The 20,946-nt window shown below is 45.4% G+C and overlaps 1 protein-coding gene across 1 annotated transcript in view; it reads left to right on the forward strand.

Moving 5' to 3' along the window:
• The window catches only part of LOC311149490 (protein NDRG3-like), a gene marked incomplete at its 3' end in the record, with an annotated part of 63,478 nt that overhangs the window by 10,342 nt on the left and 32,190 nt on the right, over positions 1-20,946 (forward strand). The window contains exons 2-3 of the mRNA XM_084186681.1: positions 10,545-10,633; positions 12,139-12,171. Coding sequence (XP_084042807.1) covers positions 10,577-10,633; positions 12,139-12,171 — 90 coding nt within the window. The 5' untranslated portion in view covers positions 10,545-10,576. The remainder of the gene's footprint in view (positions 1-10,544; positions 10,634-12,138; positions 12,172-20,946) is intronic.

Genomic DNA, 20,946 nt, shown 5'->3' on the forward strand with positions numbered 1-20,946 from the left:
GCTTTGTCGTGCCCTCTTCACGACTGTCTTGGTGTGTTTGGACCATGATAGTTCGTTGGTGATGTGGACACCAAGGAACTTGAAGCTCTCAACCTGTTCCACTACAGCCCCGTCGATGAGAATGGGGGCGTGCTCAGTCCTCTTTTTTTTCCTGTAGTCCACAATCATCTCCTTTGTCTTGGTCACGTTGAGGGAGAGGTTGTTGTCCTGGCACCACACGGCCAGATCTCTGACCTCCTCCCTATAGGCTGTCTCATCGTTGTCGGTGATCAGGCCTACCACTGTTGTGTCGTCGGCAAACTTAATGATGGTGTTGGAGTCGTGCCTGGCCATGCAGTCATGGGTGAACAGAGAGTACAGGAGGGGACTGAGCACGCACCCCTGAGGGGCCCCCGTGTTGAGGATCAGTGTGGCAGATGTGTTGTTACCTACAGCTTTGCCAAGTGTGCAAAGCTGTCATTAAGGCAAAGGGGGGCTATTTGAAGAATCTCAAATATAAAATATATTTTGATTTAACACTTTTTTTGGTTACTACATGAGTCCATGTGTGTTATTTCATAGTTTTGATGTCTTCACTATTATTCTACAGTGTAGGAAATCGTAAAAAGAAAGAAAACCCCTTGAATGAGTAGGTGTTCTACAACTTTTGACCGGTAGTGTATGTTATGGTTTTACACCCCCTGCTATATTGCGCATAAAGAGTTACCTGTCTAACAGAACACAGCGGGTGTTCTTTAATGGAAGCCTCTCCAACAAAATCCAGGTAGAATCAGGAATTCCCCAGGGCAGCTGTCTAGGCCCCTTACTTTTTTCAATCTTGACTAACAATACTTTGAGTAAAGCCAGTGTGTCTATGTATGCAGATGACTCAACAATATACACGTCAGCTACCACAGCGACTGAAATGACTGCTACACTTAACAAAGAGCTGCAGTTAGCTTCAGAATGGGTGGCAAGGAATAAGTTAGTCCTAAATATTTCAAGCGTTGCTCTCCATTCTTAACAGTACTATCAACAAGGCAGGTCCTACAGGCCCTAGTTTTGTCGCACCTGGACTACTGTTCAGTTGTGTGGTCAGGTGCCACAAAGAGGGACCTAAGAAAATTGCAATTGGCTCAGAACAGGGCAGCACAACTGGCCCTTGGATGTACAGAGAGAGCTAACATTAATCATATGCATGTCAATCTCTCCTGGCACAAAGTGGAGGAGAGATTGACTTCATCACTACTTGTATTTGTAAGAGGTATTGACATGTTGAATGCATAGAGCCGTCTGTTTGAACTACTGGCACACAGCTCGGACACCCATGCATACCCCACAAGACATGCCACCAGAGGTCTATTCACAGTCCATGTCCAGATCAGACTATGGGAGGTGCGCAGTACTACATAGAGCCATGACTACATGGAACTCTATTCCACATCAAGTAACTCATGCAAGCAGTAAAATTAGATTTAAAAAACAGATCAAAATATACCTAATGGAACAGCGGGGACTGTAAAGCAACACAAACACAGACACATGCATACAAAAACATGATAACATACGCACTATACACACACGTACACATGGATTTTGTGTTGTAGATATGTGGTAGTAGAGTAGGGGCCTGAGCGCGCACACTTAATATGTTATGAATGTAATGTCAAAAAAAACAAACATGTATAACTGCCTTAACTTTGCTGGACCCCAGGAATATTGAGTTCCTGCACCCCCCCACCCCTTTTGCCCTCACAACTGTTTCAATTCGTCGGGGCATGGACTCTAAAAGGTATCAAAAGCGTTCCACAGGGATGCTGGCCTATGTTGACTGGATGTCCTTTGGGATGTAGACCATTCATGATACACAGGAACTGTTGAGCGTGAAAACGCAGCAGCGTTGCAGTTCTTGACACAAACTGCTGCGCCTGGCACCTACTACCATACCCCGTTCAAAGGCACTTAAATATGTTGTCTTGCCCATTCACCCTCAATGCCACACATACGCAATCCATATCTCAATTGTTTCAAGGCTTAAAAATCCTTAATTAACCTGTCTCTTCCCCTTCATCTACACTGATTTTAACTTCTCTCTTCTCTCCCCTCTCTTCTCTTCTCTCCCCTCTCACTTCTCTCTTCTATCCTCTCTTCCCTCTTCTCTCTCCTCTTCTTTTCTCTCTCTCTAGTCTCTAGTTTTTCCATTTCCATACAGTTTTTTATTATAATTTTGGTTAATCTTCATTTCCCTTTTTTGTATTATTATAGGCAGGTCCTCCATATTTTAATTGTGTGGTTGGGGAATGGGGATAACCAATGACGTCTCTTCTCGCACCTGATGACGAAGATTGGTCACCATGGCAACTTAGGTTCCGTTCGGGCAGATGTTGCGCTCGGTGGGTGCGGTGTGGGGAGCAGAGCTGAGCTGGGCCGTGGCTCTCTGTCTGAGAAATCGGGTTAGGAGTTGCCGTGATCTATGTCTCTCAATAAGACTAATCAGATTTCTCTGCATGTCTGTTTCTCTGCATGTCTGTATCTCTGTCATTACAGACAGTGATTGGGGATCCATATCTAATGTCTTTAGGCTTGCTAAAGAATGCTGACTGACGATTCCTCTGATCTAGTATTTATGAACTAGGCTACTATGCTCAGTGCTGGGCAGATCTGGGGACTGTCAGGGAAAGGCCTATATTACAGTAGTACTGTCTGCACTGGAGTCTCACCGATGTCCTCCCATAGCCATGGCTGTGACCCCCCCCTACTCCAGGGCTTGACTAACATGTTTTTAGCCACTTGTCCTTCGGACAAGTAGGGCCGACTATTATTATTTTGCTTATCCAAAAGCTCAAGTCGCTGCAAGGAACCACTTTAGAAAATAAAATGCATTACAATATTGTTGAACATTAAACAATCGGACAAAAGTTTAGGCTACACTCTGCCTATTGGCTTCTTTGCATATTCAAACCTGTCTCAAAACACAACACTGTCCCTTTAAGGCTCTCCTGCAGGATGGTTGGCCACCCTTGGTAGCCTATAAAATATTGCAACATTACAATTACAACCAAATACTTTCTATGTCTTTATAAAATAATTCCCTCCAGGGCTCGGAAATAAGGGCATCCCGTCGTCCCACAGACAATAAAAAGTACTTTCTCGGACGACAGATTCAAAATTCATACAACCACTGCACATACTTTTTTTTAAAGCAATGAGGCTAATGCAACAGATCAGACCGTTTAGTTAAAAATGTTGATAAAGTTTTATTTCTTCATATTATAAGCTCAACAATGTGCACATGGCAGCTGGCTATTATAGGCATATGCACGAATGTTCCAAAATGCAATTACTGGGAAAACACCGTTCTCAAAAGCGCACAGCATGCACGAGCGATTTCATGTGACAGAGATGAAAATACTCCATTAGAATCTTAGAAAGAGGGAGAATCTAATAGCAACAACTAGGATGGGTTACTAATATGACTAGGATTATGTCTTGGCTGCTGGACAATGAAAGAATGTTGATTTGAAAACCAATGGAACATTAGTGAAATGCTGGTTTCAATGACATATTAAGTGTTTATATAAGATTGTTCCCTCAACATTTCTATGGTTGTATTTTGGCTAGGCTACTTTGAAACAAGGTAAGACATGCTTCATAAAATGACATAAAAAGTCCAGGTTTTAAACAAAGTTTATGGTTAAATAGTTTCAAAATGCTGACCACCACCGCTCAGATTCAAGGTGGGTGATGTGCGGTGCGCAACAGGCACTGTCCTTCACTCTCTGGTCTTGTGACAATTTGATCTGAACCAACTGTGCCTTGACATAATCAAGCCTTTTAGACGTTAATGTTAATTGTCCTTCATTATATTTGTCAAACATGACTGGCGTTTAGCCTATATTTATGTAATTAAAAATCTAATTAAAGTTTGGCTACATTTTCTGGTGTTTGGACATGAGGCTGTAGCCAATATTAATATCACCTGTACTTTGACATGTAGGCTTTTGTATTTATGTACATCAAAATATATTTCAATATTATTCAAATGTTGGCCTCTGATCCAAACTGGCAGGAGTAATTGTTTTGATATTGTAATTTTTGTGAAATGTTTTACTTGTCCATTTCGACAACTTAAATCTATATTCTTCTTGTCCGACTTATTTTTCAGCTTGTCCTGGATAAGATGACAAGGCGTTAATGTCGAGCCCTGCTACTCTGTCAACTGCTTTTCTCAAACTCCATTATTTATCAACTCAGCTGACGTGTTCATCTCTTCTTATTCTTCCTTGCTGAGAATAAGGCCATATTAGATTACAGTTGATGACACGTGAGCTCCATAACCTGATTTGGAAAGACTGTGGTACACATGGGCATGGACAGGACATTAGTGTGTATGGCAATAACAGGGTTTGTGATTGACTTGTTGTCATGGGAAAAGGTCATCTCAGTCATGTCGTGTGTATACCATGGTTAAAGGGATTGCAGCTGTGTGTGGGTGCGTGTTAGTTTGTGTTATTCCACCATCACTGACCGACTCATCCACGGCTCATATCTTGGGACAGTGTCTCTGTTGCTGCGGAGCTCAAGACTAGGGTTTAATTGTGGGAACCGGGTTACATTGATTTACAGAGATTTCCCACCCAAACCCACTCCCGTTTCCCGGGATAAATAACTGAGAAACCGGTAAAATATAATAAATTATTTCTATAAACAGCATGATGTGAAATGGAATTGTTAAATTATATGCCATGTCTAAATCTGGCTTCTCTACGGCCTTCTTTGCTCTGCTATCTGCATGATCAATCATCAATGCTCAGGGTGGGGACAGACAGCGCATCTCATATGTATCATCTCATCAGCGTTTTTTTTGTTTTTTTGCGACAGGTACATTTGCTGCAGCATAGCCTATGCATGCCTAATTTACACATCGCCATCTGGCTTTCAGGGGTCACATTCTTTTACTTAAAAATATAAGCTGCACAGTTTTTAAAACAGCCTATCACTCAAACATCGTTGTTTTTAAAGGGTAGGAAGGATGCGTTTTTACTCACCAAAGTAACAACACCGTGTGGTCAGTCTTAGTTACTTAGTTGTAGTCACGATCTGCTTACCTATAACTACAAACGTAGTTGTTTTTACATTTTTTATATTTAACTTATGTCCGGATATCTTCGAATGCACCCACAATGCACTATTTCTCAAAGTCATATGGAGGATCTACTCTGTGCTACCGAGTTCGTATGATAGCTCGGTAGCTAGCTCAGGCTGGCTAACGTTAGCAACACCTCTTGATCTTCACATACTTTGTGGCTGTGATATCTAGGGGGAACCCTTCAACACTGCAGGCTCTGGTGCCTTCTTGCCGTGGGCTCAAAACCAAAGAGAATCGTACCTGCTTGCTCTAATTGTGTAACGGTGGAACCTCGTCTGTTCTCTTTTTTTGTTTTGTCAACTTTTTGGCATGTTCTCTGTGAAGTACAGTCGTGGTCAAAAGTTTTGAGAATGACACAAATACTAATTTTCACAAAGTCTGCTGCCTCAGTTTTGATGATGGCAATTTGCATATACTCCAGAATGTCATGAAGAGTGATCAGATGAATTGCAATTAATTGCAAAGTCCTTCTTTGCCATGAAAATTGACTTAATCCCCCAAAAACATTTCCACTGCATTTCAGCCCTGCCACAAAAGGACCAGCTGCCATCATGTCAGTGATTATCTCGTTAACACAGGTGAGAGTGTTGACGAGGACAAGGCTGGAGATCACTCTGTCATGCTGATTGAGTTAGAATAACAGACTGGAAGCTTTAAAAGGAGGGTGGTGCTTGAAATCATTGTTCTTCCTCTGTTAACCATGGTTACCTGCAAGGAAACACGTGCCGTCATCATTGCTTTGCACAATAAGTGCTTCACAGGCAAGGATATTGCTGCTAGTAAGATTGCACCTAAATCAACCATTTACAGATCATCAAGAACTTCAAGGAGAGAGGTTCAATTGTTGTGAAGAAGGCATCAGGGCGCCCAAGAAAGTCCAGCAAGCACCAGGACCCTCCTAAAGATGATTCAGCAGCGGGATCGAGGCACCACCAGTGCAGAGCTTGCTCAGGAATAGCAGCAGGCAGGTGTGAGTGCATCTGCACGCACAGTGAGGCGAAGACTTTTGGAGGATGGCCTGGTGTCAAAAAGGGCAGCAAAGAAGCCACTTCTCTCCAGGAAAAACATCAGGGACAGACTGATATTCTGCAAAAGGTACAGGGATTGGATTGCTGAGGACTGGGGTAAAGTCATGTTCTCTGATGAATCCCCTTTCCGATTGTTTGGGTCATCCGGAAAACACCTTGTCCGGAGAAGACAAGGTGAGCGCTACCATCAGTCCTGGGTCATGCCAACAGTAAAGCATCCTGAGACCATTCATGTGTGGGGTTGCTTCTCAGCCAAAGGAGTGGGCTCACTCTCACAATTTTGCCTAAGAACACAGCCATGAATAAAGAATGGTACCAACACATCCTCCGAGAGCAACTTCTCCCAACCGTCCAAGAACAGTTTGGTGACGACCAATGCCTTTTCCAGCATGAGGCGGGTGGACAAAAAAAAACCCCACAAATTCTGACAAACTCCAAGCATTGATTATGCAAGAATGGGCTGCCATCCGTCAGGATGTGGCCCAGAAGTTAATTGACAGCATGCCAGGGCGGATTGCAGAGGTCTTGAAAAAGAAGGGTCCACACTGCAAATATTGACTCTTTGCATAAACTTAATGTAGTTGTCAATAAAAGCCTTTGACACTTGTGGAATGCTTGTAATTATACTTCAGTATACCATAGTAACATCTGACAAAAATATCTCATAACACTGAAGCAACGAACTTTGTGAAGACCAATACTTGTGTCATTCTCAAAACTTTTGACCACGACTGTAGGCTACATGAGTTTTGTAACTTCTTCCAACTTACTTAGTGGTAGCACGCTAGTTGACTGACATCTGGAATCTATCCATTTTAGATAGCTATATTCAGTTAACGTTCTTTGATGTTTGGTTAGATGACGTTATATATTTCCAAAACTGGTGTACTTTAATGTAGCTGTAAGCTAGGTGTTGATAGCAACTGGCTAACTCATTCAGTGCTAATGTAACGTTAGCAGGCTGGTAGGGCTCGTGAGACAAGGGGCGGATCCTGAAGGGGCCCAGGCTGGGTCTTTTTACAAAAACATCTGTAGAGTTCGAATGGTTCGATACATAGACGATCATAGGAAATCCCAGGACATAGTGTCTATGATACTGTAATAAGCTCACATAGTTGCTGTCACAAACTCCAAACTCACTGACTTGTTGGATATTCATTGACATTTGTCAAAACGTATGAATGCAACTCTTTTTTCAAACAAATTTAGTAGCCCTGATTGTTTTGAATAGAACATGTTAAAACACTTAATTTTGAGGCTAAATATAAGGGCTGGACATGCAAATTAATGAAAGTCAGAAATGAAATGCCACTTTTTGGAGGGGGGGGGGGGGGTGCTGGGGTCTCTGGCCTGATAGTATTAAATCAGTGCACACGCGAGCACTCTCTTTCTCTCTCCATAAATTCCATTCAAATTGCATCCAAAATAGATAATCCTGTTCAAGATAGATAGATAGATGTCCTAGCATACCTCTTTCAGGGAATACATTCAATGCAGTTTTAGCCTTATATTTAGCTAATGAATGATGGGTTAATATGCATAAGCTTCTACCTTAGCTATAGCCTCTGCAGTGTTCTCTTGTGCAATGTGCACCTGCTTTCCCAGGAAAAGCTAGACTAGAATAGCTTGTTGGATATATTTTCGATAATTTCTTATACTAATAGACTATTCGAAGAGGGATGCAAGCTTGCTCTTGTTTGCTGAACGTTAAATACAGCAGCCAAAATAACTCAATGAGTTTGAAAGAGAGAGAAGGTGTGACTTATTCTAGTACTATATTATTCAAACATGTCATTACAATGATGACGAAGCTCATTTCGTTTAACTGTTGAGAGTGAGGAATGAATAAAGCAGCAATGGAGAGATCAGGGTAGTACGCACGTCACACAACGTATTATCAAAGATCATGCCTACTAATTATAATTATTTTAAATAGGCCCTATTATATTTCAAATTCGCTAGCCTATAATTGTAACTTTGTATGCCACATGTCCTGCACCAGCATTGCGTGTGCTCTCCAATGATTGTATATATACACACACACTAGATGACTGTGTGGGTCCAATGTTTCATGAGCTGAAATAAAAGATCCCAGAAATGTTCCATATGAACAAAAAGCTCTCAAATGTTGTGCACAAATTTGTTTACATCCCTGTTAGTGAGCATTTCCCCTGTGCCAAGAGAATACATCCCTGTTAGTGAGCATTTCTCCTGTGCCAAGAGAATACATCCCTGTTAGTGAGCATTTCTCCTGTGCCAAGAGAATACATCCCTGTTAGTGAGCATTTCTCCTGTGCCAAGAGAATACATCCACCGGACAGGTGTGGCATATCAAGAAGCTGATTAAACCGCATGATCATTACACAGGTGCACCTGTGCTGGGGACAATAAAATGCCACTCTAAAATGTGCAGTTTTGTCACACACCACAATGCCACAGATGTCTCAAGTTTTGAGGGAGAGTGCAGTTGGCATGCTGACTGCAGGAATGTCCACCAGAGCTGTTGCCAGATAATTGAATGTTCATTTCTCTACAATAAGCTGCCTCCAACGTTGTTTTAGAGAATTTGGCAGTACGTCCAACCGGCCTCACAACCGCAGACCATGTGTTACCGCGGCAGCCCAGGATGTCCACATCAGTCTTTTCTGCTCTCGTCCCGTGTTGTCTTACACTGTGATGTCTTTGTGCTTGGCTGCCATCGACTTCATTCCACTCTTCCTGAAAAGCGAATCACTTAAACATAGTAATTGAGCTGATCTAACGTGGTGGGAGAAATAATAGCTGCTTCGTTCAGAGCATCTCCAGTGATCTGTAAGTAGTGTGCAGGCAGGTAAGCTGCAGGCAGAGTCATGGTAACCGTCATCTCCTGGGTCAGCAAGCGCATCCATCATCAGCCACTACATGTCTTGGCTTTGTTTGTCTTCCTTTCAGCTTCGTGTCACATTGAAGGACGTTTTGGATCCGTCCCCCTCCTGGTATATTACCTACTCTCCTCCAGTCTCCAGTATGCTTGGCTGATCTGGTTTTAGTTGAGAGAGATTGTAAGGAGATGTTGCTTTGCCCTCCGTCCACTTATAGCTTCCTGTTAGTGGGCTTCACAGGTTTGGTTTTCCTGCCTGTTTGTAATTCAATCAATACTATAGAAAGAGACCTATTTGAGTGGTAGGCTCTGACTTCTCTGCTGAAGAGCTCTTCGTCAAAGCTCCCATCAAAGATACATTCTATTTTCAGCCCACACTTTCAAATCCCTTGTTTTCTGTCTGAAAAATGTCTTCCAGGGAGACCGTGTGAGACAGAGGCATGCTGACAAGCTTTCATCTTGCGCTGGCTCTACACAATGAGTCCTCATCTACCCCACGCATAATTAGATTTAGAACTGGGACAGACTTGGCAACGTTCACTAAAAAGACATGGCAGCACTGAGAGAAAGGGGAGCACTCAATAAACCACAGGACATTCATCATGACCGTAAGGATGACATCCACCTCATGTGATCCCAGGGCTGTTTGCTAGATCCTTGTCTTGTTGGTTCTGTTCTGGCTCATTTCACCACTACTGTAGCGTTCAGACGTTGGCCACACAGTGATGACACGCTGTCACATGCTCCCCTACTGCGACAGGACAAGGGACTGTCTCCAATGACGCCCCATGGGGAGGGAGATGAGGTTCGCTGTCTGAGTACGGCGTTGACATGCTAACTGCACACAACGCACATCATTTATTTTCCCTTTCTTATTGCACCCTCTGTGCAATAATATGGGAACTATTTTGGTGCACTGTTAGTGTTCAGTGGAAAATGTCTGCCAGTGAATGGCTGAAATCCGTCATACTAGTATCCATTTAGGGATTCTGACTTCTTGAGTAGCTAGGCTACTATTGCGATTTGAATCTCATTTACATTTGTTATAAAATAGAACTGTGGGAGTTATTATAGTGACAATTCACAGCCAGGCGTTAGATGGGTGTCCGTACTACTACATCAATGCTTCCTCTCCATGTCAGGACATCAGCTATCTATGTCCTCATCTCTCCTTAACAGGATTCTTCCTGCTCTGTCCCTTCCCAGTTCTGCTCCCTTTCTGTGTGTAGCAGAGCTCCAGTCAACACATCCTAATCCACCATTACAGTATCCTGTTCCTATCTAGTGAACAATGTCAAGAGGACACTTGGTGTCCATGGCAACGGAGCCCGCTGTTGTTTCTCTCTTGGTTTCTCCTGATCAGTTTTTGAGTTTGCTCTCCTCCTCCTCAGACTTCTATTGATGCTGGCAGGATAGAGGATATCACTCAGGGCGTTGAAGTCAGGGAAATAAATTGGTGGTGGTAGTAGGAGCTTACTACTGCTTCCTGTGAAGAAGACTGATACACTTCTCTCTCTGTCTCCATCAGGTGTGATTGACAGCTGTCAGACCTAAGTTGAGATGGATGAGCTCCAGGACGTGCAGCTGACTGAGATCAAGCCCCTGCTCACAGATAAGGTGAGTGGACAGGAAGAACAAACACACTCCTTTACTCCCACAAATAGGTTCACCGGTCACTAGCCTGGCCTGATCAGCTCAGCACCAGCATATGAACAGAGGGTCACTGCACGGCTCTGCCGTTCAGTCAGTCTGCATTCTCCGCATTGATCAAATGTAACTAAAGGAGTAGATCTATCTGCCTGCCAGGCCCCAGGGTGCTGCTGCTGCTGGTTACCCAGGGAAACCAGACTCTGGCTGGGGTACGTGGTGGTGGGGCTGGAGGTGCTGCAGGGGGGGGAAGTGATATAGGGGAGAGCAGTGCTTGACTTGGACTGAAAATAGGTGCCGGTACTCATTTTGGGTGCCGGTACTGTTTATATTTACGTGCAGGAGCTCCAGCACTAGAACATTTGAGGTGCCGGTACTCAGCTCCGGTGAGCTCCTGCCCAAGTCGATCGCTGGGGGAGAGGAGAGAGAGAGGCTGATATGAAATTAGACTGAAACAAAATTAGATGGATATGAGATGTTATTAGATGTGATGGCAGATTAGATTAGACTATAGTGGTAGCTAGCAGATACTGGGAGCTGATGTAAGGTTGTTTACATTGCCAGGAAGAGGGCTTGCTTAGCTGCGCTGTGTTTGATATCACAGTGAATCAGCCATTTAAAGTTTCAAAACATTGTCCCACTTTGCTCACTACACTATGGTGGGTGGCTGAGGCACTTGAACCACTCTGCAAATCATAAACCCCTTGACCCTGCCTTGTTAGAATGAAAGGGCCTGACTGACTGTAGTGGGGAGTGTGTGTGTGTGTGTGTGTGTGCGTGTGTGTGTGTGTGTGTGTGCGCGTTGTGCCCGTGTAAAGGTCTTAATGGCAGTAATGATCCTGTATTAGCTCCTCAGCGACATCTGCTCAGTGTCTCCACTCTCCGCTCCAGCAGTACATCACTGCTAATGATGAGGGTGGGTGGGTGGGAGCTCAGTAGGAGGACAGTAATGACACACTGAGAACACAGGGTGTCCTCCACAGTGCTGGGAGCACACACACACACAGCGAGACGGAGCGAGAGAGAGAGAGGCAGGCAGGCCCTGGCATCAGCCACTAGACGTAATCTACTCCACACATTGATCTAAGATGGCTCTTGTTGCCCTCTGGCTCTACAGACTCTTCAGCAGGCCTTGGAGCAGAAAGAGGGGGACTAAGTGAGAAGAGGAGCTTTTTACCCACATGTGCTTTCTCTTTTGCTCGCTCTCTAGAAGATTAAAGAAACTTTATAAATGTTTTATATAATTTCAGCCAGTAGTTTTGAAAGTAGCACTCGTGAGCCAAAACGGGTCCCCAAAATGTGTCACAACTTCATCCATTTCACATGATATGTTCCGAATGTCAATTCGTACAATACATGTATGTTACGGATTTCTAAGTGCTTAAGATCCCGTTCAATCAAAAAACAAACAAAAAAAGACCTGGCCCTCGTTTATGACTTAAATACATCTAATTGTTCTTCTCTTCTCTCTGCAGAATGGGCGTAACTTCCAGGACTTTGACTGTCAGGTGAGTGAAACGTCTCTTAAGCAGTGTTCACATTGGCAGTTTGAAGTGACTAAAATCCTATTTTTTGACATATCTGATAGAATCTGTTATTTTTCCTGCAGTCTGAACAGCCAAAAAGCACATGGAATCAGATATTTCAAGCCACATTTCAAACCGCTTTCATACATGGTTTGAAATCAGATACAAATCTGATCCCTGGCCATGAGTGGTAAAATCGGATTTATTTGCCCTCAAGTGTTTTTAGACTGTTATTTGGCATATCTTGTTTCTTGCTAGCTACTCTGTTGACAGTTTGACAAGAACATGTGGTAGCTAACTAGCTTGGTCATTATTTACAAAAAATTTGTGAATGTGCTAGAAGGCTAAACAGCTACCTAGCTAGCTAGTTGACTGCTGTGGCTAACCAAAATGGACTCGTTTTGAGGCTTTAAGTGTTCTTACACTATGATTTTGAACATTCAAAGCAACTGGGAAACGTCCATGGCAGGTATTGTTGTCACCTTAGCTTGCTACATAACTTCTGAGTGATGGGAAGCACAAGCACCACTACCAATCAGCCTACACAACCACTGCGCGCACACTCGTCGTTGCTATGACAACTAGCGTAGCCATGTCAGCAAAATGACTGCTGTCTGAACACACACACATCCGATTTTGGTCACTTGTAGCTTGCTGTTTGGACAGTCGGTATTCCAAAATGGATTTGAAAAGCAAAAGCGCGAAGTGAACCGTGAAGATAGACGAGAGATGTGTGGCCTAAGTTAGAAGCGTATGCAACCCATAATTCATTAGCTAAATATTAGGCCTAATACTGCAGTGAATAGCCTATAGCCTAACCAATTAATTTACACAGTGAAATATATTTGATCAGATAATGAAATGACAGGTAGCCTAGGATAGTGTGCTCCCCAGGCTGCGCTCCAGCTCGAAAATCTCCCCAATTTATGAAGCTTTTTAGGGACAAGAAAATGATCATAACTAGGCTATAACACATTGCAATAATGGATTTTATATATTTTTCCTAGTGAGTAAATAATTATAGTCTAAACTGCAGTGAATTTCAATAACCGCTAAAAAGCCCTGCCTTTTTGAATGCATGTTTTTGTTTTTATTTTTATTATTATTTTGCATGTTTCATTCCGAAATAATAATACTCTAGCCTAGGCCTGATTAGGCAACCATTTGGATCAGTAATGGGTCTTTTCTCGACAGTTTACAAGGTCCAGAAAGGCACATTAGCAGGCCTGTCATAGTGTGTATTTTGTCAGGATGTATCGGCGTGAACAGATAGGCCTACCATCAGAAACTGACCTTCTCGTGCGCTGTTTGTCGTGGATCATCATTCTCCGAAGTCGTCCTATAATTAAGGTGGCCACCCACCAATATGCTCACACATGCCCAGTTATTCAGGCAAGCTGACCATGCTCTCTGCCTTCTCCTCTCCAAGCAGCAGCGCCCACCTACAACCAAGAACACTTCTATAGCACACGTTTTAGATGGGTTGTCAATATGTTGTCGTAGGAGGGACAGGGAAAACATTGCTCTGAAAGTGATCTAAAAAATAGCTCTCATTATTGTTCTCCACTCTTTTTGTAGTTGTCAGTTAAGGATTCAAATATATACTAGTCGAGAATTAGACCAAAGCAATCCAAAAAGATGCTGGATGTCTTCAGAGCTTTACCCACTTCTGCTATTCAAATATTTCCATCTTGTAACTTCAGACAGATTTTCTTCACCTCCCAGCAAAAGTGTTTCATTACAGAAGTATTTTCTAATACATGATTCATGACTCATACATGATTTAGTTCGACCCCAACAACACAGTGGAAGAGGATCGAAATGAGACCACAAGTTAAGTAACACTAGCATGGCAGGTTTATAGTTATCTTCCTTGGTGTGGACGGCCCTTTAGGCCTACCCACAGTAGGATGGTCAGTCTGAGATCGCTGCAGCTTTAGGCCTACCCACAGTAGGATGGTCAGTCTGAGATCGTTGCATCTTTTGGACTACCCACAGTAGGATGGTCAGTCGAGATCGTTGCATCTTTTGGACTACCCACAGTAGGATGGTCAGTCTGAGATCGTTTCATCTTTAGGCCTACCCACAGTAGGATGGTCAGTCTGAGAGATCGTTGCATCTTTAGGCCTACCCACAGTAGGATGGTCAGTCTGAGATCGTTGCATCTTTTGGACTACCCACAGTAGGATGGTCAGTCTGAGATCGTTGCATCTTTATGCCTACCCACAGTAGAATGGTCAGTCTGAGATCGTTGCATCTTTTGGACTACCCACAGTAGGATGGTCAGTCTGAGATCGCTGCAGCTTTAGGCCTACCCGCAGTAGGATGGTCAGTCTGAGATCGCTGCAGCTGCAGCTTTAGGCCTACCCACAGTAGGATGGTCAGTCTGAGATCGTTGCATCTTTTGGACTACCCACAGTAGGATGGTCAGTCTGAGATCGTTTTAGCTTTATGCCTACCCACAGTAGGATGGTCAGTCGAGATCGTTGCATCTTTTGGACTACCCACAGTAGGATGGTCAGTCTGAGATCGTTGCATCTTTAGGCCTACCCACAGTAGGATGGTCAGTCTGAGAGATCGTTGCATCTTTAGGCCTACCCACAGTAGAATGGTCAGTCTGAGGGGATGTGCATCTTTTCCTTTCAATATGATTCGATACGCATCTAGATACATGGGCTCTGATACCATAAAGGAACCATACGTTTTAGTTTGAAATTATTTGATTAGAGGAACGAATCTATGCGATACGAGTTGATGCACTAACATTTGTTGCATAAACACTCTCATTTTCCATTCTAAATAAACATCCGCTGATGGAGCTCATGAGCTTGGGTCTCTCTGAGCTGGATCTGTCTGAGCTGACGTGTGTGTGTGTTTGTAAATTATGTATATGTTTATGGTGTATGTTGGCACCTGAGCTGAGCCATAAGGGAAACTGGGCATCTACCACCCCACTATAAGTTAGGTGTGGGGGGCAGGCAATGTTTGCTTTTTGTCTGTGAGATCGTTGCAGCTTTGCTGTGCTCATTAGTCTTCTTGAGCCCTTCTTGGGAATGCACAGCGATTGTTTGTGTTTTGTGTCTGTGGTGGTTTCTGGGTGGCAGTCCGACCAAAACCATCATAGTAAGTGATGTTGTAATGTGCATAAAGATGATGATAGTTTTGGTTCCTTCTCCCTATGACACATCATCATGGTTGACTTATTTCCCTCAGTCAGACTAAAAATACACACACACACGCACTCCTCTCGTGAACCTGTCGGACACCTCTCTATGGTGATTGATTGGCCAATCAACTAATTGTGGCAGATAGAGTGACGGGGCGTGGGCGCTGTATGTTGTCAGCGTGAGATGAGCTGGGTTGATATGTAGTAGATTGCTGTTATTAGACTGAGTGTGGATGTATGAGTGTGGGCCGCCCCCAGGTGGTAAGGGTAGGTAACAACACATCTGCCACACTGATCCTCAACACGGGGGCCCCTCAGGGGTGCGTGCTCAGTCCCCTCCTGTACTCTCTGTTCACCCATGACTGCATGGCCAGGCACGACTCCAACACCATCATTAAGTTTGCCGACGACACAACAGTGGTAGGCCTGATCACCGACAACGATGAGACAGCCTATAGGGAGGAGGTCAGAGACCTGGCCGTGTGGTGCCAGGACAACAACCTCTCCCTCAACGTGACCAAGACAAAGGAGATGATTGTGGACTACAGGAAAAAAAAGAGGACTGAGCACGCCCCCATTCTCATCGACGGGGCTGTAGTGGAACAGGTTGAGAGCTTCAAGTTCCTTGATGTCCACATCACCAACGAACTATCATGGTCCAAACACACCAAGACAGTCGTGAAGAGGGCACGACAAAGCCTATTCCCCCTCAGGAGACTGAAAAGATTTGGCATGGGTCCTCAGATCCTCAAAAAATTCTACAGCTGCACCATCGAGAGCATCCTGACTGGTTGCATCACCGCCTGGTATGGCAACTGTTTGGCCTCCGACCGCAAGGCACTACAGAGAGTAGTGCGTACGGCCCAGTACATCACTGGGGCCAAGCTTCCTGCCATCCAGGACCTCTATACCAGGCGGTGTCAGAGGAAGGCCCTCAAAATTGTCAAAGACTCCAGCCAGCCTAGTCATAGACTGTTCTCTCTGCTACCGCACGGCAAACGGTACCGGAGTGCCAAGTCTAGGTCCAAAATACTTCTCAACAGCTTCTACCCCCAAGCCATAAGACTCCTGAACAGCTAATCATGGCTACCCGGACTATTTGCACTGCCCCCCCACCCCATCCTTTTTACGCTGCTGCTACTCTGTTAATTATTTATGCATAGTCACTTTAACTCTACCCACATGTACTTATTACTTCAACTACCTCAACTAGCCGGTGCCCCCGCACATTGACTCTGCACCGGTACCCCCCTGTATATATAGCCTCCCTACTGTTATTTTATTTCACTTCTGCTCTTTTTTTTCTCAACACTTTTTTTGTTGTTTTATTTTTTACTTTTTTTGTTAAAAATAAATGCACTGTTGGTTAAGGGCTGTAAGTAAGCATTTCACTGTAATGTCTGCACCTGTTGTATTCGGCGCATGTGACCAATACGATTTGATTTGATTCACTGAATCCTAACAACCCTGAGGCTTTGCAATGTAATACATGCAACCCAGCCGCCTGCAGGAGCCTTGAGAGAAGCCTTGCTGCATCTCATTCTCTAAATGACTCTCCTCTCTTCCTTCAGTGCTTTTCTTCTTCCTTAATTAACATCCTGTGTCTCAGCGGGCTTATGAAGCACCATTTACTTCCAGGTTGACCTTGTCTTGGCGGTTTCAAGCACACACAGACAGACGGGGACACACACACAGACAGGCAGACGCAGGCAGGCAGGCAGACCAACGCACGCAGATGCAGACACATGCAGGCAGACACATGCAGGCAGGCACATGCAGGCAGGCACATGTAGACAGACACGCATCCACATGCAGACAGACGCGCATCCACATGCAGACAGGCACATGCAGACAGACGCGCATCCACATGCAGACAGACGCATGCAGACAGACACGCAGACACATGCAGACAGACACGCGCAGGCAGACACATGCAGACAGACACATGCTGTCAGACGCGCATCCACATGCAGACAGACGCATGCAGACAGACGCATGCAGACAGGGACGCGCAGGCAGGCACGCGCAGGCAGACACATGCAGACAGACACATGCTGTCAGACGCGCATCCACATGCAGACAGACGCATGCAGACAGACGCATGCAGACAGACGCATGCAGACAGGGACGCGCAGGCAGGCACGCGCAGGCAGACACATGCAGACAGACACATGCAGTCAGACGCGCATCCACATGCAGACACATGCAGGCAGACACATGCAGACAGACAGACACAGGCTTTAATGGAACAGAAAATAAATGGCTTTGTATCTCCAGCCTTGCAAGTTTCCCGTCCCACCGCAGGATGGAGCTAAATATAACCGCAGGTATAGAGGAGGAAGCTTCATCGACTCTGAGCACTCCTCCTCTTCGTCCCACCGTGAGTCCTCTGCTCTCTCCAGCGGAGACCGCACCCTCCCCCCTGCTGGCAACACAGCGCCCTCCCCCCTGCTGGCAACACAGCGCCCTCCCCCCTGCTGGCAACACAGCGCCCTCCCCCCTCATGGCAACCCAGCGCCCTCCCCCCTCATGGCAACCCAGCGCCCTCCCCCCTCATGGCAACCCAGCGCCCTCCCCCCTGCCGGCAACACAGCGCCCTCCCCCCTGCCGGCAACCCAGCGCCCTCCCCCCTGCCGGCAACCCAGCGCCCTCCCCCCCTGCCGGCAACACAGCGCCCTCCCCCCCTGCCGGCAACCCAGCGCCCTCACCCAGTTGCCTGCAGACAGGCACATGCAGACAGGCACATGCAGACAGGCACATGCAGACAGGCACATGCAGACAGGCACATGCAGACAGGCACATGCAGACAGGCACATGCAGACAGGCACATGCAGACAGGCACATGCAGACAGGGACATGCAGACAGGGACATGCAGACAGGCACATGCAGACAGGCACATGCAGACAGGCAACTGAGCTACACGGGACTACATGAATGGTTTGCTGAACACATATCGTGTGTCCATGCAGCAAACCATTCATGTAAGTTTGCGAGATCAGGGTGGCTCTCGAGGCTAATGAAAAGTGTGCTTTAATTTGATAATGGTGTCCCTGACTGGACAGGTTTAGGCCATCATTCTGTGCTTGGTTTTTATTCGTTACATTTTAGTCATTTAGCAGACGCTCCTATCCAGAGCGACTTGCAGTAGTGAGTGCATACATTTATCGTACTGGTGTGATCGTAGTTGATGTGATTGCTGTGACGGCTTGACACCAAACTATCCTCCGATCTGGCCTGTCATGTGGCCTGCCTGTTTTCTGCATATGGCATCACAGCAGCCGGTGAGCCTGCATCGGGACAGGAGTGGATTTGACTGGCACAAGGTCTGGGCTTAAACTACAGTGCTGACAGCAACCTTCCCTATCACATCCACTCAGTGTTTTCCCTATAGGTCGGTCATGCTGTCTCCCCTGGTGCCATGTGACCTAGATGGGCTGCTGAAGGGCAGGGTCCTAACTCCTGCCTGCCGATAGATGTTGGGAAGCCGCCTGCCGAGAGATTGATTGATTTATTCTGATGGAGTCATTATAGGAGCAATACGGTCAAGATATTTATATCCCAACACGGCCGTCAGGGACAGGGGTAGAGGTGGAGAGGAGGAGGGGTAGGTGAATGCACAGGTCAGTTTAAACACAGGGAACATTGGGGAAAACGTACAACACTGTTATGGTAATTAGTAAATATGTAGCGCCCTCTGTGGCTGATGCCATGACCTACATTATTCTGAATAGATCTAATTCTATGCAAGCATGAAGTTACTATTTCTTGTGACAATTATTGAGCTGATAGTTCAGCACCGCGCACAATTGTTACCTCAAGTTGGCAGTTGGTTAGCTGAGCACAACAGTTGTTGTAGAAGCCTTACCCGCTCGCACTGCAGCAAAACACCTGGTTTCAGCCTCTCCCACACCCAAGATGTGCTCGGAGTGGATACCCTGTAGATAGTGGACTGTATGTGGCCCAGGTATCCCCTCTCCCCCTCACAGTAATGTCACTATGAGGGAGGTGTTTCCTATCAAGATGTTTGAATATGCTCATAGACCGATGTCTCTCAAAGATCTCCACCTTTTTAGATCTCCGCTATAGAAGCTGTCAAATGTCAGAGGTGGTCTGCACAGCTATAGACTGATCAGGGCCATCTCCCGGGCCTTTCTGGGCCTGAGGAGGATATCCTTGTCTCAGCATTACTTTGGCAACCCCATTCATATGACCCACATAAATGGTTTAAAAAAACTTAACAGATCAGGTACACAACATGAACACAAAGCTAGACTGGCATGGTTCATCAGCATTCCACTTGGAAACAAAGTGTTATCTAACATTTGTTGTGTGATTCCAGGACTGCCACTTTACCTCAATTAACCAGGTTATGGTCATTCTAACCCCAGGAATCAGCTCTAATTTGGGTTTGTATTTTACATTTTAGTCATTTAGCAGACGCTCTTATCCAGAGCGACTTAGTGAGTGCATCCATTTTTCCTACTGTATCCAGGTTGGAGGTGCAGAGATCAGCCTGCTGCAGGGCAGAGTGACCATGGCAGCTGGTGATCCCAGGGTTGGGCCGAGGTAGCAACAATAGCACTGACCCAGTTTGGAGCGTAGTTTTGGGCTGCTTTCCCTGTCCTGAATCAGCCCTAATCCTGTCCTCCAAATCCATTGGGTACTCGTTTTAGCAGAGCTACAGTATTTCTGCCACAGTGTCTCTGTGTGTGTACACTGAGTATACCAAACATTAGGAACACCTTCCTAATATTGAGTTGCACTGGCTGAGAAAGCCATATTGTCTTCTTGACATCCAAAATCTGCATGTAACCCTCCCCCCTCCCCACCCTCCCCCATTCATGCTAATGCTCCCTCCGTCTCTGTGCTGGGGCTGCAGACAGCAGGCCTGGGAGGCAGAGCAGACAGATTGTTCCCCATGAACAGACTGAGGATTAAACCCAGGCCAGGCTCCTTAGAGGGGGCAGCCAGACCTCCAACAAAGCCCCTGCCTCCTAAAACAAACGGATGGTATGCACATGACATGATAATGCCCAATTCCAAATCATCCACCAACACGCCATTTTCTAAGAACTCGATGGATTGGAATGGATTAGACGTCTATGTAAGGTTATTACCATATCATGCCTAAACCTAATAGTTTAGTCAGGTGTTCAGTGTCAGCCAATCCACAGGTAGTTTATTTATCCTCTTCCGATCCAACCACTAATGTGTTCTTCCCCTGGCGCTGACACACTCCCCTATCCTCACACTATTTCAGCCCTCCTCACCCCTTCCTTACCCCTCTTCCATTTGCATTTACAGTTTAGTCATTTAGCAGACACTCTTATCCAGAGCGACTTACAGTTAGTGCATTCATCTTAAGATAGCTAGGTGGGACAACCACATATCAGAATATTGTAAGTACATTTTTCCTCTAAAGTAGCTATCAGGAAAGTCAGTGCTAGTAAGGGGGGGGGTGGGGTAAAGTGCGAGTGTTGGTTCACGAAAGGCTTTATTTAAGATACTCTTTGAAGAGGTAGGGTTTCATATGTTTTGGGAAGATGGGCAGGGACTCTGCTGTGCTAGCTTCAGGGGGAAGCTGGTTCCA

Source organism: Coregonus lavaretus, assembly GCF_964263955.1.
Source record: "Coregonus lavaretus genome assembly, chromosome: 22".
Classification (NCBI taxonomy): Eukaryota; Metazoa; Chordata; class Actinopteri; order Salmoniformes; family Salmonidae; genus Coregonus; species Coregonus lavaretus.